At 45.4% G+C, this 19,502-nt stretch overlaps 3 protein-coding genes across 4 annotated transcripts; 1 reads left to right on the top strand and 2 right to left on the bottom strand.

Annotated features, from left to right (window-relative positions):
- Nucleotides 1–1,203: 1,203 nt before the first annotated feature.
- Nucleotides 1,204–2,766, bottom strand: polr2f (RNA polymerase II, I and III subunit F). Its single transcript, XM_080511788.1, has 5 exons — nucleotides 2,630–2,766; nucleotides 2,396–2,465; nucleotides 1,974–2,104; nucleotides 1,803–1,874; nucleotides 1,204–1,708 (listed from the first exon to the last, which is right to left on the bottom strand). Exons 1-5 carry the CDS (start codon nucleotides 2,647–2,649, stop codon nucleotides 1,618–1,620), a joined length of 384 nt encoding a protein of 127 aa, XP_080367914.1. The 5' UTR covers nucleotides 2,650–2,766; the 3' UTR covers nucleotides 1,204–1,617.
- A 791-nt stretch (nucleotides 2,767–3,557) lies between these two features.
- On the bottom strand, nucleotides 3,558–9,690 carry LOC308141492 (MICAL-like protein 1). Of its 2 annotated transcripts, XM_080511675.1 has the most exons (15): nucleotides 9,104–9,690; nucleotides 8,497–8,545; nucleotides 8,265–8,403; nucleotides 7,879–7,958; nucleotides 7,659–7,801; nucleotides 6,997–7,505; nucleotides 6,819–6,864; nucleotides 5,878–6,445; nucleotides 5,636–5,758; nucleotides 5,248–5,374; nucleotides 4,732–4,822; nucleotides 4,587–4,660; nucleotides 4,163–4,277; nucleotides 4,033–4,079; nucleotides 3,558–3,922 (listed from the first exon to the last, which is right to left on the bottom strand). In XM_080511675.1, the coding sequence occupies exons 1-15, from the start codon at nucleotides 9,244–9,246 to the stop codon at nucleotides 3,813–3,815; spliced, it is 2,364 nt and encodes a 787-aa protein (XP_080367801.1). In that variant the 5' UTR covers nucleotides 9,247–9,690; the 3' UTR covers nucleotides 3,558–3,812. The 2 variants fall into 2 exon arrangements, with proteins under 2 accessions (XP_080367801.1, XP_080367802.1); XM_080511676.1 differs by lacking the exon at nucleotides 8,497–8,545 and having other exon boundaries at nucleotides 9,104–9,166.
- A 1,686-nt stretch (nucleotides 9,691–11,376) lies between these two features.
- On the top strand, nucleotides 11,377–18,684 carry LOC308141876 (ADP-ribosylation factor-binding protein GGA1-like). Its single transcript, XM_080512114.1, has 17 exons — nucleotides 11,377–11,426; nucleotides 13,206–13,290; nucleotides 13,652–13,727; nucleotides 14,475–14,573; nucleotides 14,664–14,787; nucleotides 14,923–15,023; nucleotides 15,378–15,458; nucleotides 15,607–15,744; nucleotides 15,831–15,912; nucleotides 16,380–16,493; nucleotides 16,610–16,762; nucleotides 16,863–16,936; nucleotides 17,028–17,215; nucleotides 17,317–17,549; nucleotides 17,671–17,840; nucleotides 17,947–18,057; nucleotides 18,549–18,684. Exons 1-17 carry the CDS (start codon nucleotides 11,384–11,386, stop codon nucleotides 18,657–18,659), a joined length of 1,983 nt encoding a protein of 660 aa, XP_080368240.1. The 5' UTR covers nucleotides 11,377–11,383; the 3' UTR covers nucleotides 18,660–18,684.
- The last annotated feature ends 818 nt before the right edge of the window (nucleotides 18,685–19,502 follow it).

The raw sequence follows: 19,502 nt of genomic DNA, 5'->3' as shown, positions 1-19,502 counted from the left end.
GGAAACACAAAAGAAGTGCTGGTGGGTTACGAAAACCCCGGTGGATTAATTCCCCGCAGCTCAGAGTGAAGCTGGTGCTGCTGAGTGTCACATGGGCTGCTCCATCCACCCCCAATGAAAGGAGAGCAGCATCACCCCGAGGCGCTGACTCCTCCAATCAAAAGACCCATAGATAAAAAACTGCTTTTTTCAGAAAATGATGACGTGACTGTGGCTACATACGATTATAAATGCTGGTCACAGCTGGCCCGATTATGTATCGCTGAGAATGGAGTAATAAGCATGTCGGTCTCACTGCTATTTTTTTTTTTTCCCCCCTGATGTTTGTGGACAAACAAGATATATTTGAATACAAGCAACAACAAAAAAAATAAGTTGATAATTTAACCAATCTTGTCAGCAGACTTTCATCGTAGAGCTACAATAAAGCTGCTCATCCTCTTTCACACTAACTTCTAATCCTCTCTGTCTTCCAGCATGGCCCCAGTCGTCTATTCACCCGGGCACTAGCCCATTTCTCCGAAACAATACCGGGACTGTTTGGCCGCTTTGTGAGTGTGTGCGCATGTGTTTGTATGGGGAAGGAGGAGGAAGACAATACTGCGCCATCAGCTGCAGGAGAAAACATGCCCGGAGCTCATCCATCCATCCATCCATCCATCCATGGTCACAGGACGCTGCAGCCAATCCCAGCTGACTGTTGCCGACGGCGGGGAAGACCCCGGACATGTCACCAGCCCGTCACACGGCCAACACAGAGACATACAATCCCCCCAAATGCGGAATTTATAGTCACTTAACATCAAATGCATTAAAGTAGGAAAAGGGAGAACATGCAGACTCCACACAGGAAGGCCCAAGAGCACTCCAACGGGCCATCTGGCTGTACTGCAACAATTCCAACAACTGCACCAGAGCGTCTGGCCATTAGAGTTACACAACGACCTCTGGTGGCCGAAGGTTTGTTCAACTTCCTCTCACTTCTTAATCCAGACTAAATCACAAGCCGGAGCACAAAGATTGACTGAAACGATGACACATGATTATAAATTATACAATATCGTTACTTCAGGCTCAGTGAACAACACCTTAACAGACTGCGGATATACGAATGATGCATTTGTAACAGCTGAGAGTGTGATTTTCCATGAATTTCAATCTTCGTGGCGGCTTCCAGAGTGAGCAAATAAAATAAAAACTGTAAATCATACAAAACAGTTTATTTATAACAGTAAACACATTTTGTTAAACCAGCAATTTCTAAAAAATACAACAAATTGAGTACTTACAACTCATGGTTACTTTGTGAAACAGTAAAGTTGCATTGCCCCCTTGTGGCTCTTAGTTGTAATTTCAGCTTTCAAACAAGACAAGTACAGTTGGTACACACTAACTTATGACTTTGACTCACATTGTGTGGAATGTACAAACAATTCCATGAGACTGAGGGAGAGGAAAAAAAGAAGAGTCATTTAACAGGATTTCAAAGTGTCTGAATGGCGCATCTCATGCATTGCCTTGATTGGAGCCAGACATCAACAGGTGAGTGAAACCTCCACCACTACGGGGGCGCTTGTTTCTAAATATGAGCGAGAACACACAGTCCGGATGAGAAGCTTAATCTGTGATGATGAGCTCGTCGCAGCCCCAGTCCTCATAACTCCCGTCGGGAAGGTACCTGCGGATGATGATGGGAATCTTTCTGCCCCTGCAGGTGTTGGACAGAAGGAAACGTCAGGAAGATACAATGAGAGATGACGAACTAAGGAGGACGCGTGGAGACCAGACAAATCAGGACTCACTTTAATTCTTTCATAGCGATTTGCAGCGGGTCTGTTTCTCCCTCCAACTCCACCATGACGGGAGCGCACATCCTGTTGGAGCGGGAAAAACACGTCAAACACGCCCATAAAATGTTGCTCGCTAAGCAATATCCAGTGCTTTTGTCCATTGTCAGCCAGGATTGGACTTACGCTATCTGCAGAGCTCTCGTCCCCAGGACTCTGGCCCTCTCGTACTTGGTCATGTACGGCGTTGTGATCCTTTTCTGATTTGCCTGCTGACCCTCCCCTGCAGGCAGGATTTGCACGTTCTCCTTATCCTCCTGTTCAAAACAATCAAACACCAGTATAAGATGAGCCACACAAAACTAATCAAACCAATTAAAATTTGAATGAATTTACATTTTCACAAAATAAATACATCTCTACCCAATGTTCACGCACCTATATAGACATTCATACTTATATATATATATACACACAAAGAAATATACATAACTCTAGTTTAACATGTTTGAAAATGGGTAATAAGAAGTCAAACTTATTCAATCGTGATTCTTCTTCAACAGTCACATTTTATAGTCAATAATTCAAATACTGAGTGATGGACTTACATCCTCCACGTTTTCCAGATCATCTAATCCTTCATCCTCCTCGCCATCATCGAAATCTCCATCGTCGAAGCTACAAATGAGAAGTAAACGTGTAATCAAAGACCAAACATGGAGATAAAGTTAGAACTAAAATGTTCTTCTTTACTTACTCAACACAGTTAGCTTTAGCATTAGCATACTTAATCTCACCGCAAATAAACTCTATTAAAACATATTAATGCCGTCGATACTTACTTATCTTCGTTGTCGGACATTATGGATTCCTAAGTTGGCGTATATCCCCAATTATTTCTGGATATTCAATGTTTATTCGAAAAGACTTTTTGTTGTCAACATGAAGCACATGAACGGACCGACAGTTTCACTTCCGGTATGTTTGTGCGCTTGGAAAACATTCCCCCGGTGACCGGATAGGAACGATTGTTTGGTTCCGCTTTCAACGCTTCTGTGACTGGAAGATAAATGTGTTAATAATTCTAATTGTACAGTAAAACTGCAAAAATCCAACCGTCAGTTTATACATGGTTAATTAAGTGTTTTTTCTCTCTCGAAACAATAGAGGCAAAAGAGTTCACCATCCATCTTAACGCCAAATCAGCAAAACTGATTGCAAAAATTCTCAGATTTTCACTGGAACTGGACAGCCGCGTTTCAAATAACTTCCAGATGAATATGAATGATCAAAGTTACAACTACCATAGACACATAATAACCTATAGTTGGTGGGTATCAAATCATCTGAATTTGATCCAAGTTTCAAAAAGCTCTCAGTGGAAAGTCAGACCAGCACGAGCAGGTTAAGCTGCTAATCCCTATGTTATGTGGAAACACTTCTTGTCATAAACGTGAAGAAACAACCAGATCTTTGATACGGTCAGATCAGTCAATTCACATGGTATCAGAAATGCTTTTTCTAACATGTAAAAGGTAAATAAATACAAATGGCAAGATGGGGGATTATGGAACTGTTACCTTAATTCAAACTATTTTTATCCAAAGGCCATATTTTCTTACTTGAAATCATGTGGGAGCAAAACAAGTTCAACATGATGCACTAAAGCAAATACATCCAAAACACTCATAAAATGTATTTACCTTGTTTGACTCCCTCTGTCATGTGCTCTGTATGTCAGTGTAAATAATCATAAACAGTTTGAAATGATTGCTGTTTAATCAGTCTGTACAGATTCTCTCCAGAGGGAGAACATTAAAAAAACAAAAACATTCAAATATACAAGTTTGTAATAAAAAAGTTAAAACTAATTGAGTAAAACAGAGAAAATGTACATTGATTATCTTTAGGACTTTGTATACAAACACTGTACATGAGACCATTTCATTTCTTATTCCACATTATGATCATGTCCTACTTCCATCATCGCTGTGAGTTTTTTTCTTTTTCATCAATAACAATTCTTCAGCTCTTCTTGTGGTTTTCTGATATCTGATTCAACAGTTTCAACACTTTGGTTGGCTTGAGCTTTCCTTTTGACTTCTTCAGTTCCTTTAGTTTTTCTTTCTGAAAGTCTGAAGAGGAGAAAAAAAACCCAATTAAATCCAAAAATGTCATGAGAAGAATTCAAATCCAAATATGATGCACATCAATGTAAATTTAATGTGATTTATTTATTTCTCACCTCTGTCCTTCATGTTTCCTTCCAAAAGCAAATCTTCTGTCAATTCCCTGATAAAAACAAATGAAGCATTCATTATAGAAAATTCTCTAAAAGTGAAAACGTCATCAGTTATTGTTTCCCGTCTGTGTACCTCTGCCTGTCCTGCTCCAAGCAGCTGACGATCTGATTCCTCTGTTCAATGATGGCGACCAGCTCGTCCATCAGCTGCTGCTCTCGACCTCGATCCTTCCGGGTCCAGTCGCTCTCTGAGCAAAGGGAACAGAATATTAATGTTACCGGTAAAAATTCAGAGGACAGAAGGAGTTATCTACTATAATTATGTCTATCTGACAGCTTCCTTTGACAGCGGTTGCCACAGGAAGTCCTTGCATCACATAGAAGACGAGTCACTGAACGCGCTTCCTGCCACAATAGAGATTCAAACCCTGATACGCAGCGCGGTGAAAACTCAGTCCGCTACCGTTCGAAAAGCTCGAATGCAGTGAAGTGAAGAATTTAAAGTTGGATTTAAATTAGCAGGACAACTCGACAAAGTGATGGAGCCGAGCGCAGACCTGGTTTGTTCAGGAGACACCGGAGCTCGTACTCCACATCTGCCTGTCTGTCCTCCAACTTCTGCTGTTTCATTCTGGGAAAATACACACAAATGACAAAACGTCCACTGGACATTTGCGTAAAACTTGTTTGGCGTGGACTCACTGATAAACCAGCTCGGTATCTGTACGGGACAGAACGTGACGCTGGCGGATCAGAGAGAACCACTCCGTCAGCATCTGCTCCTTCTCCTTGTCTGAAAGCAGAAGAAATCCCAGTTTAGTTTTATTTATACGTCATGTTCCCATTTGTTGAATATCCAAAACTCAGAAGGCAAACAAGTCAGTTAGTAGTGGTTAAAAATTACATCATTAGACATCTGCACGTTTAATATTGACCTCTCAACAAGACCAGAAACACAGAAACAGCACTTGCATCTTGTGTTTGGATACATTTGAAGTTATTAAGGCGGAACCACACTGGATAAACATGCTAAACATGCGACACTGTTGTGGAGTATTGCAACGTGACGTCCCGATTAACTGAAGGCTGAAATAGAAATAAAATAATTTGCCACTTGTTGCTGTTCACGCAAAAATGAAAGTGCGCCCAAGAAATTCACACCGATTGATTTGGCATCAGTGCAACTTTCACTTTGTGTGGAGCTGATGGGGTTTTTACCGTTCCTGCAGTCTCTCAGATTTCTCTCCAGCTCCAGTCCTCTCTGCTCCAGTGCCTCCGCACGTTCATCCAACTCTCTCTTCTGCACTTGCAGGTCTTTGGTAGACACATTCTGGTCCGTCTGTACCTGTTGGAGGAAACATGAAGACACGTTAACTATAAAAAAAAAGCAAAAATCAATCAAATAAGCTTTATTGATTGTGATACAGAGTCACATATTAACCTCAAATATATTAATTTAGACAAAGAGCACATGCAATCTCCACAAATAAAGGCGACAAACAGGGGATTTCTCACTGCCTTGACACATTAATAGGAAAACAATCTTTTTGATTTGAGTGTCATACATACATAGTGTACATTGAGCAAAAAGAAAAAAAAGCCTGACCTTCCTCTTGATGAGTGGAAAACCATGTCCCGGGGCAGGGCTTCGATGAGAAGACAGTTCCTGGACCGTGTTGGACTTGGTCATTCCAGGTTTCCGATCGAAAGGATTTTCTTTGCAGACTTGCTAAAAATGGAGAAAAAAAAACCCCAAAACACACATTTAAACTTGTAAATGAGCTGATTCCAGGCCGTCCTGTCAACACAGAAAGTTTTTAAGTAGGAAGTCCTGACGTCTGGTCGTACCTTACTTTGTCGTGACGTCGGACAGACACTCACGGGGGTAGTGGAGCCAGAGGAGATGGCCGGAACAGAAACACTTCGGGATAAAATGTCCGTCTGCGCGAAGTTCAACGTGGAATAAATCCCTGCTGCTGCTTCAGTCGCGTCCAACAGATCCGCTTCACTGCTGCTCCCCGCCGCCTCGGAGGAAACTGGCCTGGGCGGTAGGTTTTGTTTACGTTGTCGCTCAACTTCCTTCTCTTTATATTCCTTAAAATGATTCAAACGGCTCTTGTTGACCGTCGCATAAATGACAGAATCCAGGTCCTCGTCTTTCTCTTGGAGGACAGCGGACACCTCTTCCTCCTTCTCCTCCTCCTCCTCCTCCTCCTCCTCCTCCTCCTCCTCAAAAGGATTGGGAGCAGAGGGTTTGGGTTGGTTCCATGGCGTCGGCCTCTTGGCGACAGTCTTGGATCGAGGTGGTGGGACGGGGGGAGGAGCCGGAGGCAGCCGCGTCCAGGGTCCAGGATGCACAATGGCCATCCAGGGGTGGCTGGGCTTCACTCTAGGGCTGGTGGTGGTCAGTTTGCTCCTGCAGGAGAGAAGAAACAGAAAAGAGGCTTTCACAGTGTTAAAAGACAAAGATGTTTGTTTTTACCGTATATTTACTCACAGATTATGTCGTGTTGTTCTATTTTGAACCGTGAAGCACTTTGTTTGACTTCGGGTTGCTTTTAAATGGGCTGTAGAAATAAACTTGACTTTTTGGTTCATGACACAACTTAAAGTTATATAAAGTTCCCATTTGAAGTTTCTTTAGGATTTCATCTCTCAAATATGTCATCATTACTTTCTGTTATTAAGTTAATTCACGCTCACTTAAAACCTTAATACAACCATTTTGGGGTGCACCAAAACTCCCAAAATAAATGTTAGAAAAGAAGAACTTGTTCTGTACAACTTACATGTGAGAAGAACTGGGTGGAGATTTCCTTTGGTTTGTGGAACAGCCTGCATGAAGAGACAGACAAATATAACAAAAGTTTCTATTTACTTTGTCTGGAAGGACAAAGACGGAGGACCGTACAGAAAGAAAACAACAACAACAGTATAATTTGCATTTGTTTTTCAGCATAAATGTACCTGCGGGCGGACAGCTGTTCATGGTCTGGGGCGTTTTGACCCGGGCTGCAGGAACAGGGACCCCGGAGGAGTCAGGCAGCCGCCTGGGCGTCGGAACGGGACGGCGACCTTCTGCCGCTTGAGCACGACGGAACCCCGACGTCTCCGTCGACTCCTGCAACGCCCTGCCGCCGTTTACGGCCTCCCCGCGTTCGCCACCGTGCCGAGGAAGACGTGGAGCTCCAACAGACGGGCTCCTGCTCTCCTGCCTCGCCGTTCCGTCTGGTCCCGCCGTTACAGAAACCGGTCTGTCCTGTGACTCTGTCACCTTAGCATAATGAGGAACGCTGCTTATGGCCAATCCACTCAGAGAATAACTCGCTTCCTCCATGTTCGGAGACGCCGTTTCCTGGTTGAGGTCGACACGAGTGCTCTTGCCGGCGGTGGTGTGGAAGCGGCAGATCAGGGAGTCGGGGTCACTTCCCCGGGTGTAGGAGTCCGGCAAGAGGCTGCTGCGGCACACTTTACACCTGGAAGACAGACGTGTGTGGCTGTAAGAACATTCAAACTCTCTTCAGGATGTATAAGTGAGCAACGGCCCTCCTGAACCCGATCTCCGAGAAGCAAGTAACCGTTTTGACGCAGGCGATGCGACGAGGCCAGACATTTTCAACCCTCGGTACCTGAAGCAGCTGCGATGAAAAACCTTTCCGTCCACCAGCTGTCTCTGTATGAGATGCACGGGCTTGAGGCACAAATGACACACCGCCCGAGGCCTTGTGTTGAGAAACCGACTCTCCTCGCTCGTCTGCAGATCAGTCCAGCTCTGAAAGAAGAAGGGAAACCAGCCGGTGAGACGACTGAACGCGACGACCCACCGAGAACCGAGCGGGGAGCGTTTACCTTCTGACCATCAGAGGTTCTGCTCCTTGTCGGATTGTTCAGGACCGTGACAGGCGACGGCCACGACTTGGCAGGGCTCGCTGCAAAGGTGTGAAAGAAAGAAAGAAAGGCCAGAATAAAATGCAGTGCGCTGGCTATGAATAGAGGTGCAGACTGTCTAATAACTGCTGTCACATGATCTTATCAGTGAAGGCAAACGTTGCACCATCTGCACTACTAATTGTGTCTAAAACGAGAAGCAAACGTCCACAATGGCCTACATTTCTTAATATTATAGAGTCTGGAAAAAAAAATGTTTGCAAGTATCTTCTCCTCCCACCTCCATCCTCAGTATCATGCACTGTTCCGTCTACGATTATTTACCAGGAAAGTTGATCTCGACTCACCAGAGGTTTTCCTGTTGAAGAAGTCGTAGTATAGAGAAATGTAGGTGATGACGGCTAAACAATCGGATTTGGAGGCGAGCATGTCATTTGGATGCAGCAGTGCAGGGATCCCCAGCTTTGTTTCTGCAACAGCAAATGCCTAGAAAACAATAAAACACACAGATAAAAATGTCCTTTGCTGTTGTCGCAAGAAATGTTTTCATTCAAGCTCAAGCAAACGGAATCAACTCACAAGTTTGTTATTATCATAAGCTTTGTCTTTGGAGAGAGATCGGAAATTTCTGGAAGGGTGAAGATGATGGACAGCTCAGTGAAACGATGATCAAAATCTTAAGGCATTAAAAGAGGGAATAAACAGACAAGAACGTGCGACACAAGCCATTCTTCTATCTAACCGAGGAGTGCAGTGCTGGAGCTGATCCCGGTTGACTGAACTAAAGGATTAAAGTTGAAGACAGACCCTGGACAGATTGTCCATCACATGCCAAACTGAGAAACAGTCAGTCACATGACGGAGGAGTCGGAGTCACCAAGGTTAACTTCACATGTGGGAATAACTTTGCAGAAGGCAATAAGTGATTTTTTTTTTCTTTCATTTTAGGACAGTAGTTGGACCTTGAGGGTCAAAACAAACAAGCTGATCTCATTAAAGTGGACAAGGAAAGGTTGAAGCGGTGAGACAGAGATTAAGATTAGAGCAGGTCCTCTGCTCCAGATAAATACAGCACGTTGATCACCATGGAGACACTCCGTCACGCCTCAGACCAGGACCACAACAACAACAACAACAAGAACAGATAAACATCCTTGGTGGCGTCATATTCTTTCCATCTACTCACATTAGGTCAGGTCGGTGTTTGTGGATGATGGCGCAGAACGCGAGTCCATCCCTGAATGACGTCGACAGGTCCTTCACCTCCACGCCGGGGTAAGAGGCGCACGTGACGCGGCACCACTCCTGCAGAACCTTCTGCGAAACCATCGTCTGCCTCAAGCTCGACGTGCAGGCTGGGCCAACATGGCACTTTGTGACTGACGATGTGAAGTCAAGCTGGGCACGTTGGCTTTTTGCGGAGGAAACAGGAAACCGAGGAGCATCTTCCACCACTTTTGCGTCAACAAAACTTGTTGCGCATCGACTTGGTGAGGCAGCAGGAAGGAAGGTGGTTTGGTTTCACCCCCCCTTTTCTAGGCTGCATTGTCATCTAAAAATAAAAAGGTACCCGCAACATGAAAGCAGGGCATCGTTTCAGTGTTGCAACACAAAGTCTGGTCCTCTGGCAACCTGAACCACAAAGCGTCTCACACCAGCGGGCACTTCTCAGAGGACACGTCTCATCGTGTATTCAGGGCTGCAACACTCCTGTCCACTTTCACAGAAGAAAGAATTAAAATAAATAAATAAAGCAAATCCCTCTGCTTGCCAAGGTGCTGCTCCTTGTTGTGCTCCTCGGTGAAATGCGCAATAGCTGCCACCAGAGGGCGCCGCAGAGCCGCTATAATTAGGATGGAAAGGTTTCTGGTTACAACTTTATTTGTCCCCCCCCCCCCCCCGACCCGTGACAGACATCATTTCAACCACAACTCATCAATACATCTGCATTTTTTTTTTAATTCTGTCTTGCTCCGGTTCATAATTTATTGAAATGACTTGCAACAGTGGTTTGAGCAAATGTAAATTCTAGAATTAAATGCTCAGCTGTAGTGAGTGAAAACCTTTACTTCAGCTGTGTAAGCAATCAGTTATGACGCTTCAATTTAATTTGTATTATTGGTTTGGTAAAATTATCCACTGACAGTAAATTGGTTGGAAATAAAGAACTTCCCGTCAAATAAAGGTAAAAACAAAACAACTACCGTCGTTAACCTTTATATTACTGCCAAATTGAATAAGAGGCATAATGTATCATGTTAAGGATGTATATAAAAAGTGTCTGTGATAAAAGTATATTCACATTATTTTCATAAAACTTAATAAAACGAAGAACCGTTCTGCAAACAAGGAGCGCCGCCATTTCTCTCTCAACACCGGAAGTAACGTAATCTTTATACGAGAAGTATGTCAGTTTATTTATTCTTTTTAAGATCAATTTATAGGAAACATTACAAACAAATAAAAAAAAAATGTGTGCGCTACATCTCTGCAGGAAGTCACGTAATCTCCAATCCACCATGATGGAGCCAGCGGATTTGAAAACATTGTTTTATAGGTACCTAACCAGTCACTTTACACACTTTTAGCAACTTTATATTGCCTGTAAAAATGAATCTTTATTGTGTCCGTCAATTCTACACTGAAAGTTATGTCACTCGAGCAGAAGTTAGTCTTCTTCATGTTCTATTTATTGCTAACTCGAGAGAAGTGGAACCATAATTAGCTGCTTGCTATATACTGTATCGTTCTCTGATATTTTGTACTATGAGAAGCATTCAGACCCAACATTATGTAATGTTATTAATATACGTCTTTTGTGGGGAAAATATAATTTACATTGTAGTAAATCGGTGAATAAGAAGTCCCATCTTCAACTGTTTAAAAAAAAGAAGTTTATAATCTATTCTTCATGTCTCAAAAATGTCAAGCGCGGTTTCATCAAAAAATATACAAAAGATATGTATCCGTTTGATTTAATTTCAATGTAAAAAGCCCAGCTTAATATGCTTGTGATTGTTAACCTGTAGTAGTTTATTTACGTCCTTTGACTGCTCATCCCCACTTGTGTTTGTTTGTTTGTTTTTTCTATTGTTTTCCTTGTGATGGATGATTGCATGCCCAGACACCTAATCTCACTTTACACTGATTTTATTTTGCAGGAGCACAGTATCCGGTATAGTCTTGTTTGTCAACTTGATTATACTTCAGAACATAGAAATGCAGTTAGTAGAATTTTGAAATGGTCGTTTTCCCAATAACTGGTAATACTTTTTGCATATTAGTGGACGCAACAATTTATATTGTCATCAAGTAGTGTGCATATGAGATAAAGATTCAATAATTCTACTTTATAAAACTATATCCAAATGTTTTTTAGTCCATATACTCTATTTCTATGCCCGCCGCTCTCTTCTCGTCCCTTGTACTCTCGCGAGACTTGCAGGGCCTCATAAATCTCGCAGTGATGGCTGCGCCGCCCGATGCGGAGAGTTTGGAGTCTCGGATCAGTGAGTGTCTCAAACTTGTTTCTCCCCCTCGGTGTTTTCATTTTTCTCGGAACCCGGTGCTGACCATATCGCGACCCGACAGCCTCCCGGAGGAGGCGGAATCGGACCCCCGCCGTTCCATCCAGCATGCTAACGGTAGCTCCGGAGCTGCGGCTGCCAGCTGTCAACACGCAGCCGGACGGAGCCGCCGCTGCACGGGCTCGGGGGCTCCACCGGGCTGCCGGCGATCCGATCACAGGGTCATACTCTTAATCCAGAATACGGTCGATTGTATCTGCGGCGAAGGCGGTGACCTCGGTAGAAAGATCGAGAAGTGGCTGTGACACTGTGCGACATCACGCTAGCTGACGTTTAGCCAGTTAGCACATTCTGTGTGTGTGTGTGTGTGTGTGTGTGTGTGTGTGTGTGTGTGTGTGTGTGTGTGTGTGTGTGTGTGTGTGTGTGTGTGTGTGTGTGTGTGTGTGTGTGTGTGTGTGTGTGTGTGTGTGTGTGTGTGTGTACACACACTATGGCATGCTGGGTTGAGACTCCACCTTGATGGTTTTTAATTTACTCCACAAGCTTTGTATTGCATGCTGGGGTTTCTGTCCATTAAGGATCCTCCTTCATGTTTTCATTCATAAGCTATAACTGGTTTATAATCTTTGGAAGTGTTGTAATAAGGAGGCGAAATGACAGCATGATTTCACCTCCAACTTCTCAATGAAAGACAGCAGTGCAAAGCTGGCTGCTCTGGCAGAACTGTGTTGGGCAGATGTTTTAGTGCCTCCTGTTACAAAACCAGATGTGATCACCAGGTTTGACCCCAGATGAACGAAATTGCATAATCGACTCGTCACATCAGGAAACTGACACCCTGTAACACCGCAGCAATGTAGTCAAACTCCACAACAAGCCATTAGAAACTATGCAAACCCTTGTTTTTTCCCTCCATTGTTGATGTTACCACTCACTGTCATCTGATCAACATCCAAACTACACAATGCACTTGATCCAATATCACACAAACTGAATAGTCTGTCTGCTTTGGATCAGTCTCTGTAATGCAAGACTTCATTGGTTTAACAACCAGTTGTCAAAAAGAGATCTTTTGAGACGTTGGTTTGTACAAGGACGTATATTTGAAGGTGCAGGTTAAGAGAAGGAGGCCTGGTTGAATAGTGCCTCTCCCGCCTCCTTAGGAGCAATGTCCAAAAGACCTGATAGTGAGTCTAAATCCAGTGGCTTTCTCAGTGTGATCACTGTGTTGGTTTTCCTGCCTTCTTTCCCATGTTGGATCCAAAGGCACAAACTGAGTGCTCAGTGACGTGGAACCGTAAACACAAATTGTTAATCTGCCCGAGTACGTGGACTGCTTGGCACCATAAAGCCATTTCTTAGCCCAATGTAACATACAGAATGATGTCAGAGTGTCTGATGCGACGGTAAAAAGTCACTCTAGCGTAATAAACTGTACCACGTCTGAATCCAATAGAAACCTTGGGGGAGATTTTAGCTCGAAAGAACAATTGTTCAGCAGACATTCAGAGAACTTAAAGCAGGTCTGTAGGAGGGGAAAAAAAGAATTTATGCTAAATTCTGTTCAGCATTTGTTACAGATTACTGCTTTTGTCTGCATCTCATTTTACAACCAGTTAACGTGAGAAAAAGTACGAGTACGAAGGTTTCTCATACATTTTTTTTCTTTGCCATTGTGTTTTTAAATATCTAAAATCACAATATTGGTCGAATTCAGGGAACCCTTCTGTTGTCTTGACGTTGTATCCGCTATCGTTTCAGATAAGGCCACAAACCCACTGAACAGAGACACAGACTGGAACGGCATCCATGCCTTTTGCGACCAGCTCAACAATGAACTGGAGGGGTGAGAGACGAGCCCTCGGGGCCGAAACGCTGTTTGTGCTCTGCTGCATGATTTATGAGGCTTTGTTGCTGATTCAAGCTTCAAGCCCTGGACGTACCGGCTGCACAAACATGCATTTATGTACCCGTTTCTCTCGAATGAATCTAAAATCAATACAAAGCTTCGAGCCTAATTAATTCTGTTCAGCCGCTGATGGATTTGTAATGGAGGATACAAGTCGTATATTGAATAAAAACAAAAGCTGGGGACACATGACGCTCACAAACAGACATGATATTGGGAGTGAAATGAATTAACGGGACATTTTCAGGCAGATGCTCTTAATCTGGAAGTTCAGCTTGTGTTTGTTGACGTGTTCCAGACCTCAGCTGGCCACCAGGCTCCTGGCTCACAAGATCCAGTCTCCACAGGAGTGGGAGGCCATGCAGGCACTACTGGTGAGCTCACGTCTCAACACCAACTTCTTTTTTGTGTTTTTTTTTTTTTAACCGCAAAGGAGCAGACTGGGCAACTTCACTCAGTCTTTTTTTTTTTGTTCCTTTATTTTGTTAAGTGATGACGAGTTGTTAGTTGTAAATCTTTAAATTCAAAATAGTGTTTGTTCCTCTTATTTTAAATTAAATCAAGAATTCTGTTTCATTTCCAAGAGATGGAAACCAACATGTCCTCCACCAACAATCCAGGTTCTTTTTATGTTAAAGCAAAGTCGGCACACCAGTTATTCCCTCCAACGCTGCTGATTCACCTCCAAGTGCGAGGAAATAATATAAAGAATGTGCTCAATCTGAACCCCAAGCTGACAAATTGAATCAGATCACCGTAAATCTTAGGGCTTCCCCGCTTTTGCCGTGAAACTCCAAAATGGTCAATGAAACTCCTACCGACGGCGTCTCTGAAGGATTCCACACACTGACGCAAACAGCTTGGCTCCTCACCTGCCACTGATCCTCCTGAGGCCAGACTTTACCACACCTGCTGACACACCAGCCATGATCAGCTCACTACTGCCCCCTTGTGCCCCCTCCAAAACCAATATTCTGATACAAGGAAAAAGATCAAATAAAGAAAATGTACAAAACAAAGAAGAAGAAAAAAAAGAACCCAAATCCATCCTAAAAAGTAACTCGACACCCGATATAAAGTCCGTCATCCTGAATCGAGTTCTTGTCGCTGTTTAACGGCAGGTTCTGGAGACGTGTATGAAGAACTGCGGGAAAAGGTTTCACAGTGAAGTGGGGAAGTTCCGTTTCCTTAACGAGCTCATCAAAGTGGTCTCTCCGAAGGTGAGTGTTTTCGGAACGCCTCGCTATCCGTCTGCTTCCTCGTATTCGCGTCTTATTCCCGGGTCACCGACTCCTCGTCCTCCGGCGCAGTACCTGGGGTCGCGGTCCCCCGAGCCGGTGAAGAGGAAGGTTCTGGAGTTGATCTACAGCTGGACGCTGGGGTTACCCGACGAGGCCAAGATCTCGGACGCTTATCAGATGCTGAAGAAACAAGGTGAGGGTCAGTCGGCAGCTCGGCGCGTGGCCTCGCCGTCTCGCGTCCCAGGAGGCAACCGGATCTCTGCTCCCTTTTCTGTTTTCCACGTTCTCACTTTAATGTCATTTTCCCGTCCGCCGCTCATAAAACCAGGTATTATTAAACAAGACCCAGAGCTGCCGCCTGACAAACTGCTGAACCTTCCTCCGCCCAGACCCAAGAACGCCATTTTTGAGGATGAGGAGAAGTCAAAAGTAAGGACTTGGTGACGAGCCATGCGACAAACATGTTAATGGTTATTTGAATGTGTCGTCACGAGAGTAATTCAATTAAATAATGGACATCATTTTGAAGTTCCACTGCAAGACGTCTTATACGAGTTAGGATCTTATTTTACAGTATTTTGCATCTAGAATTTGTCTGCAATCCGTTCAAAGCCTGTTTCAACTAGAAGTCATTTGACTTCTGTGATTTAAGCAAATAAACGTCTCCGGTTTACAGCTTGACTTGATAAAATGTCAGCGTTATCCACTGTGCAAACTGTGTTTTGGCCACGCTCGTGTTTCACGTCTTTCTTTTTGCCTGTGAACCGTGGCGCTCTCCGCCAGACGTTGTCTCGGCTGCTGAATAGTTCGCACCCCGAAGACCTGAAAGCCGCCAACAAGCTTATCAAGGAAATGGTCCAAGAGGTAAAAACCTCCTTTTATTCTTGTTTTGTTTTGTTTTTTTTTAAATTCCGTTCCCACTTGTGGAGAAGTCTAATTGTCCTTCACAGTCCTGGCTGTGGTGTTGTGCTCCGGCTGTACATGTGTGCGCTGTGTTTGCCCTCCGGTTCAGGACCAGAGGCGAGCGGAGAAGGTGTCCAAGCGAGTGAACGCCATCCAGGAGGTGAATGAGAGCGTCTCCCTGCTGACTCAGCTGCTGCAGGACTACGACGGCGCCGCCCCCAACCACAGCAACGCCGAGCTGATACAGGTGAGGCAGAATTTTATTTTCCCCCTCTTTCCATTTGAAATGAGAAACCCTCGTTTAACTTGGTGTTGTGTTTGTGTGCCCGTCAGGATCTGTATCAGCGCTGTGAGAAAATGAGGCCGACGCTGTTCAGACTGGCGAGTGACACCGAGGACAATGACGAGGCTCTGGGTGAGGGTTCCTCTCCCATCACTCCGGCTTCTATCTCGCGTTATCCAAGACAGAGTCCCATAACTGTGGAGATTAGCGAGTGAGGGGGTAGTTTGTTTGTTTTTGTTTAAGACTACCAAGTCTTCAATACACACCATGATTCTACCTTGAATGTTCAAATTCTAGTCTGAACTTGTGTTATCTGTAAAATCGTTCAGCCTGTCTTCAGGAAGGGGATTTGTACACAACATTTTTACAAGCTTGTAGTTGTGTTTATTGATAAATGCCTTTTTTTGAAGGTTTTAAACTGGATTTGTTTGGGATTTTTAAGTTAACCTTTTACACATTGTTGAATATCGGGAGGGAAACACCGGTCAAATGGCGTCGATTTGTAGATTGAGTAGCTTTAGTAGTATTAATCAGGCACATGCTCTGCCGCTTGCCTATCAAAAGCAGCTTATTAAAATGTAATAAAACTCTCTTCACAGCGGAGATCCTGCAGGCCAACGACAGCCTCACTCACGTCATCAACCTGTACAAGCAGCAGGTGAAGGGCGAGATCGTCAACGGAAACAACACGTCAAGCCTGCAGAAACAAATCGGTGGGTCCGTGGACACACGGCCGGCACATTTGACCTTTGACCGCGCGCAGGCCCGTGAAGTGGAGCGGGGTTGGAGCGCTCCACTGGGGAGCTGTGACGACTGTGTGTTCTCACAGGAGGCGGGACGGCGCTGCTCGACCTGACGGGATTGGACACGTCGCCCCAGTCGCCTCCCTCCTTCCCGGAGTTCCCCACTCCGACAGACGGCCTCAACGCCGCCTCGCAAGAGACGGGCCTCAGCCTCCTCGACGACGAACTCATGTCCCTTGGTTGGTTTGTGTTGCACATCGGCTTTCGTTGCTTTCTTACCGCGCTGTGACGTAATCGCCCGATCGCTCCGATCGCTCATCGTCTTTGTGGGTCGCGCAGGTCTAAGTGAAGGAACGCACACATCCAACCCGACGTCGCAGCCGGAGGACTCCACGGCGTGGGACTCCTTCCAGGTGAGCGCGACTCGCTCCAGCAATCCTCTCTGCGAGGCCAGGCCGGCGGTGGCACTTCCGTGAACATGATTTCTGAACTTGGTGCTTCCAGTCGTCCGACAGCATCGACGCAGACGTCCCAGCTGCTCCCGGTCTCCTCCTGAGCCCAGACCCGCCCCCGCTCCCCCAGCCCCTCTCGTCGGGCTCCACGCCGGGGAACTCGGCCTTGGATGAGCTGGACCTGCTGGGGAAAACGCTGCTGCAGCAGTCGCTGCCTCCAGAGGGCCTGCAGGTCAAATGGTACCGAGCGTTATTTTAAGTACCGTCGGATCATTTGCTTTGAGGAGAAACTCTCCTCATCACCAAAGAGCCGTGTAAAGTAGGAGGTTTTGCTCTTTCAGGGACAGACAGCAATCCAAACCAACTCTGAGAGACCTCCAGAGCAAGTCGGGCACCAACATCACTCCACACCTGATCCCGCCCTTCCCCTCGGAACCTCCTGCCCCTCTCATGAACTCTCAGCCTGTCGGCGCCGGAGCCACGCTGCTGGACATGTCTCCTGCTCACGCGGACCCGGCTCCTGAAGAAGTTACCCTGACTGATGTTTTCGTCCCGCTAGACTCCATTAAGCCCAGTAAGTAGATTGTGCCTGAATGGAACTGGCCCGTCTGGGTACAGATGTTCCTTTTTTCAGTTTCACAGTGAGATTTAAGCCCTCCCCGAACCCAACGGCCCCGTGTCTCCCGTTTCTCCAGGTAGTCTCTTACCTGTCACCGTGTTCGACGGACACAGTCTGCGGGTTCTCTTTCACTTCGCCCGGGACTCGCCTCCGTCTCGACCCGACGTGCTGGTGGTCATCATCTCCATGCTGTCTTCGGCGCCCGTCCCCGTCACCGGCATCAGCTTCCAGACGACGGCCCCCAAGGTCTGCATTCGTGGACGGAGCGCCACATTCCATGACTCGGTGGTGTTGATGTTTATTCACCATTTGTGTTTTGTGGTTTTTTTGTTTTTTTTTAATCTACTGACAGTCTATGGCCGTGAAGCTGCAGCCCCCGTCGGGAACAGAGCTCCCAGCTTTCAACCCCATCCTTCCTCCGGCTGCTGTCACACAGATCATGCTCCTAGCAAACCCAAACAAGGTGGGTCAAGATAGAGACAACAACTTCTGTGTTAAAAAAAACAAGGAACAAATCTGTGTTTGAAATTAAATCTATACATCTGGTTTGGAATCATCTTAAAAGTGCAGGCGACCTTCCAACCTTCCAGTTGACCTTTGGCTCAGTCCCGCCATGTGGCCATGTTTTGTGCTCCAGAGCTGAGAATGTTTGTCCGAGTCTGGGCCAGAGGTAGTCGAATGCTATGGGGTTTGTTTGGGGGCGGGGCTTAGCCAAAGGTGAATTGGGAGACGACCGCTGAAGCTGGCAGGCGCCTGAGCATCACTGCAAAAAAATGTGGGTAAAATTCTACACAGATTGACTTTGAACCAGCGTAACAGCTCTGGAAACTTCCTTTAAAAGAAGCCATGAGACTCCACATGTCCACTTTCTTCACTATAATTAAGACCAAAGTCATTTATTTGAAATGGACGGTACAGGGAACTGATTTTCCATCTTCCCGTCGTCCCCTGCAGGAGAAGGTGCAGCTGGACTACAGACTCGCCTTCACCATGGGCGAGCAGGAGCACAGCGAGAGCGGCAGTCTAGAACAGTTTCCTCCTCCGGAGAATTGGGGGAGCCTATAGCATCCCAACACTACCCACACGGACTTTCTGCTCTCGGCCTCCATTCACTCGCCGCTTTCCTTCCGTTTCCCTTCCGACCGCACTCATGCCGGGTCGGCGTAATGTGTGTACGCTTTGCGCTAATCACGCGTGTCTCCATCCTAGTCTGCCGCGTCGGAACAAACCAGCAACCGCTTTCCTCCCAAAGTCGTTGCAGATTTGTCGTCTCATTTCTTCGAACCAACAAGTGCTACATAGGAAAAAAGAACTACAACAGATGTGTGCATATTAGCTTGTTTCTTTGTGTTTTCCTCCTCGGGCAGTCGGTCAAATCATCAGTTGTTTACCTTTTACCTCAGCATGCTCTGCAAACATGGGACACGACGCTTGCACAATCCGGCACAGAATTAATCTTTTGTTTGCGATTCCTAATCAACTTCGGTGTTACTTTGTGATCCTCTCCTTCTGTCCTGATGACTGAGTGCACTTTCTGACTGCACAGTGAATGATTGTTTGAAAAAATGCTGTTTCCTCTCATCTTGTAAAGAAAAGAAATCTGTAAAATCAGAGCTGTGTATTTTCTGCCATATGTGCCTATTTTGCAGTTCTAGCATTTAAAGTTCCGTGCTTCTGAGTTTGTTTGTTCCCCTTCATCTGTTACACGTCTGAGATCCACGTTAGCAAATTCTCAACCTTAACTGCAGTGTAAGTTACATTTTGAACTTAGGGGGGGGGGGGGGGAAGAAAAGAACTAAAGTGAAGCTTGGTATTCTGTATAAGTTGACACGGACAACTTGATCATATGCAAAGTGAGCTGCAAAACGTGTTCAACTGGTTTCTCCAGTCCGCGACCCAAACACTTCC

Source organism: Blennius ocellaris (assembly GCF_963422515.1).
Source record: "Blennius ocellaris genome assembly, chromosome: 16".
NCBI classification, from domain to species: domain Eukaryota; kingdom Metazoa; phylum Chordata; class Actinopteri; order Blenniiformes; family Blenniidae; genus Blennius; species Blennius ocellaris.
Note: the sequence above shows the minus strand (reverse complement) of the source record. Positions and strands in the feature narration are given on the sequence as shown.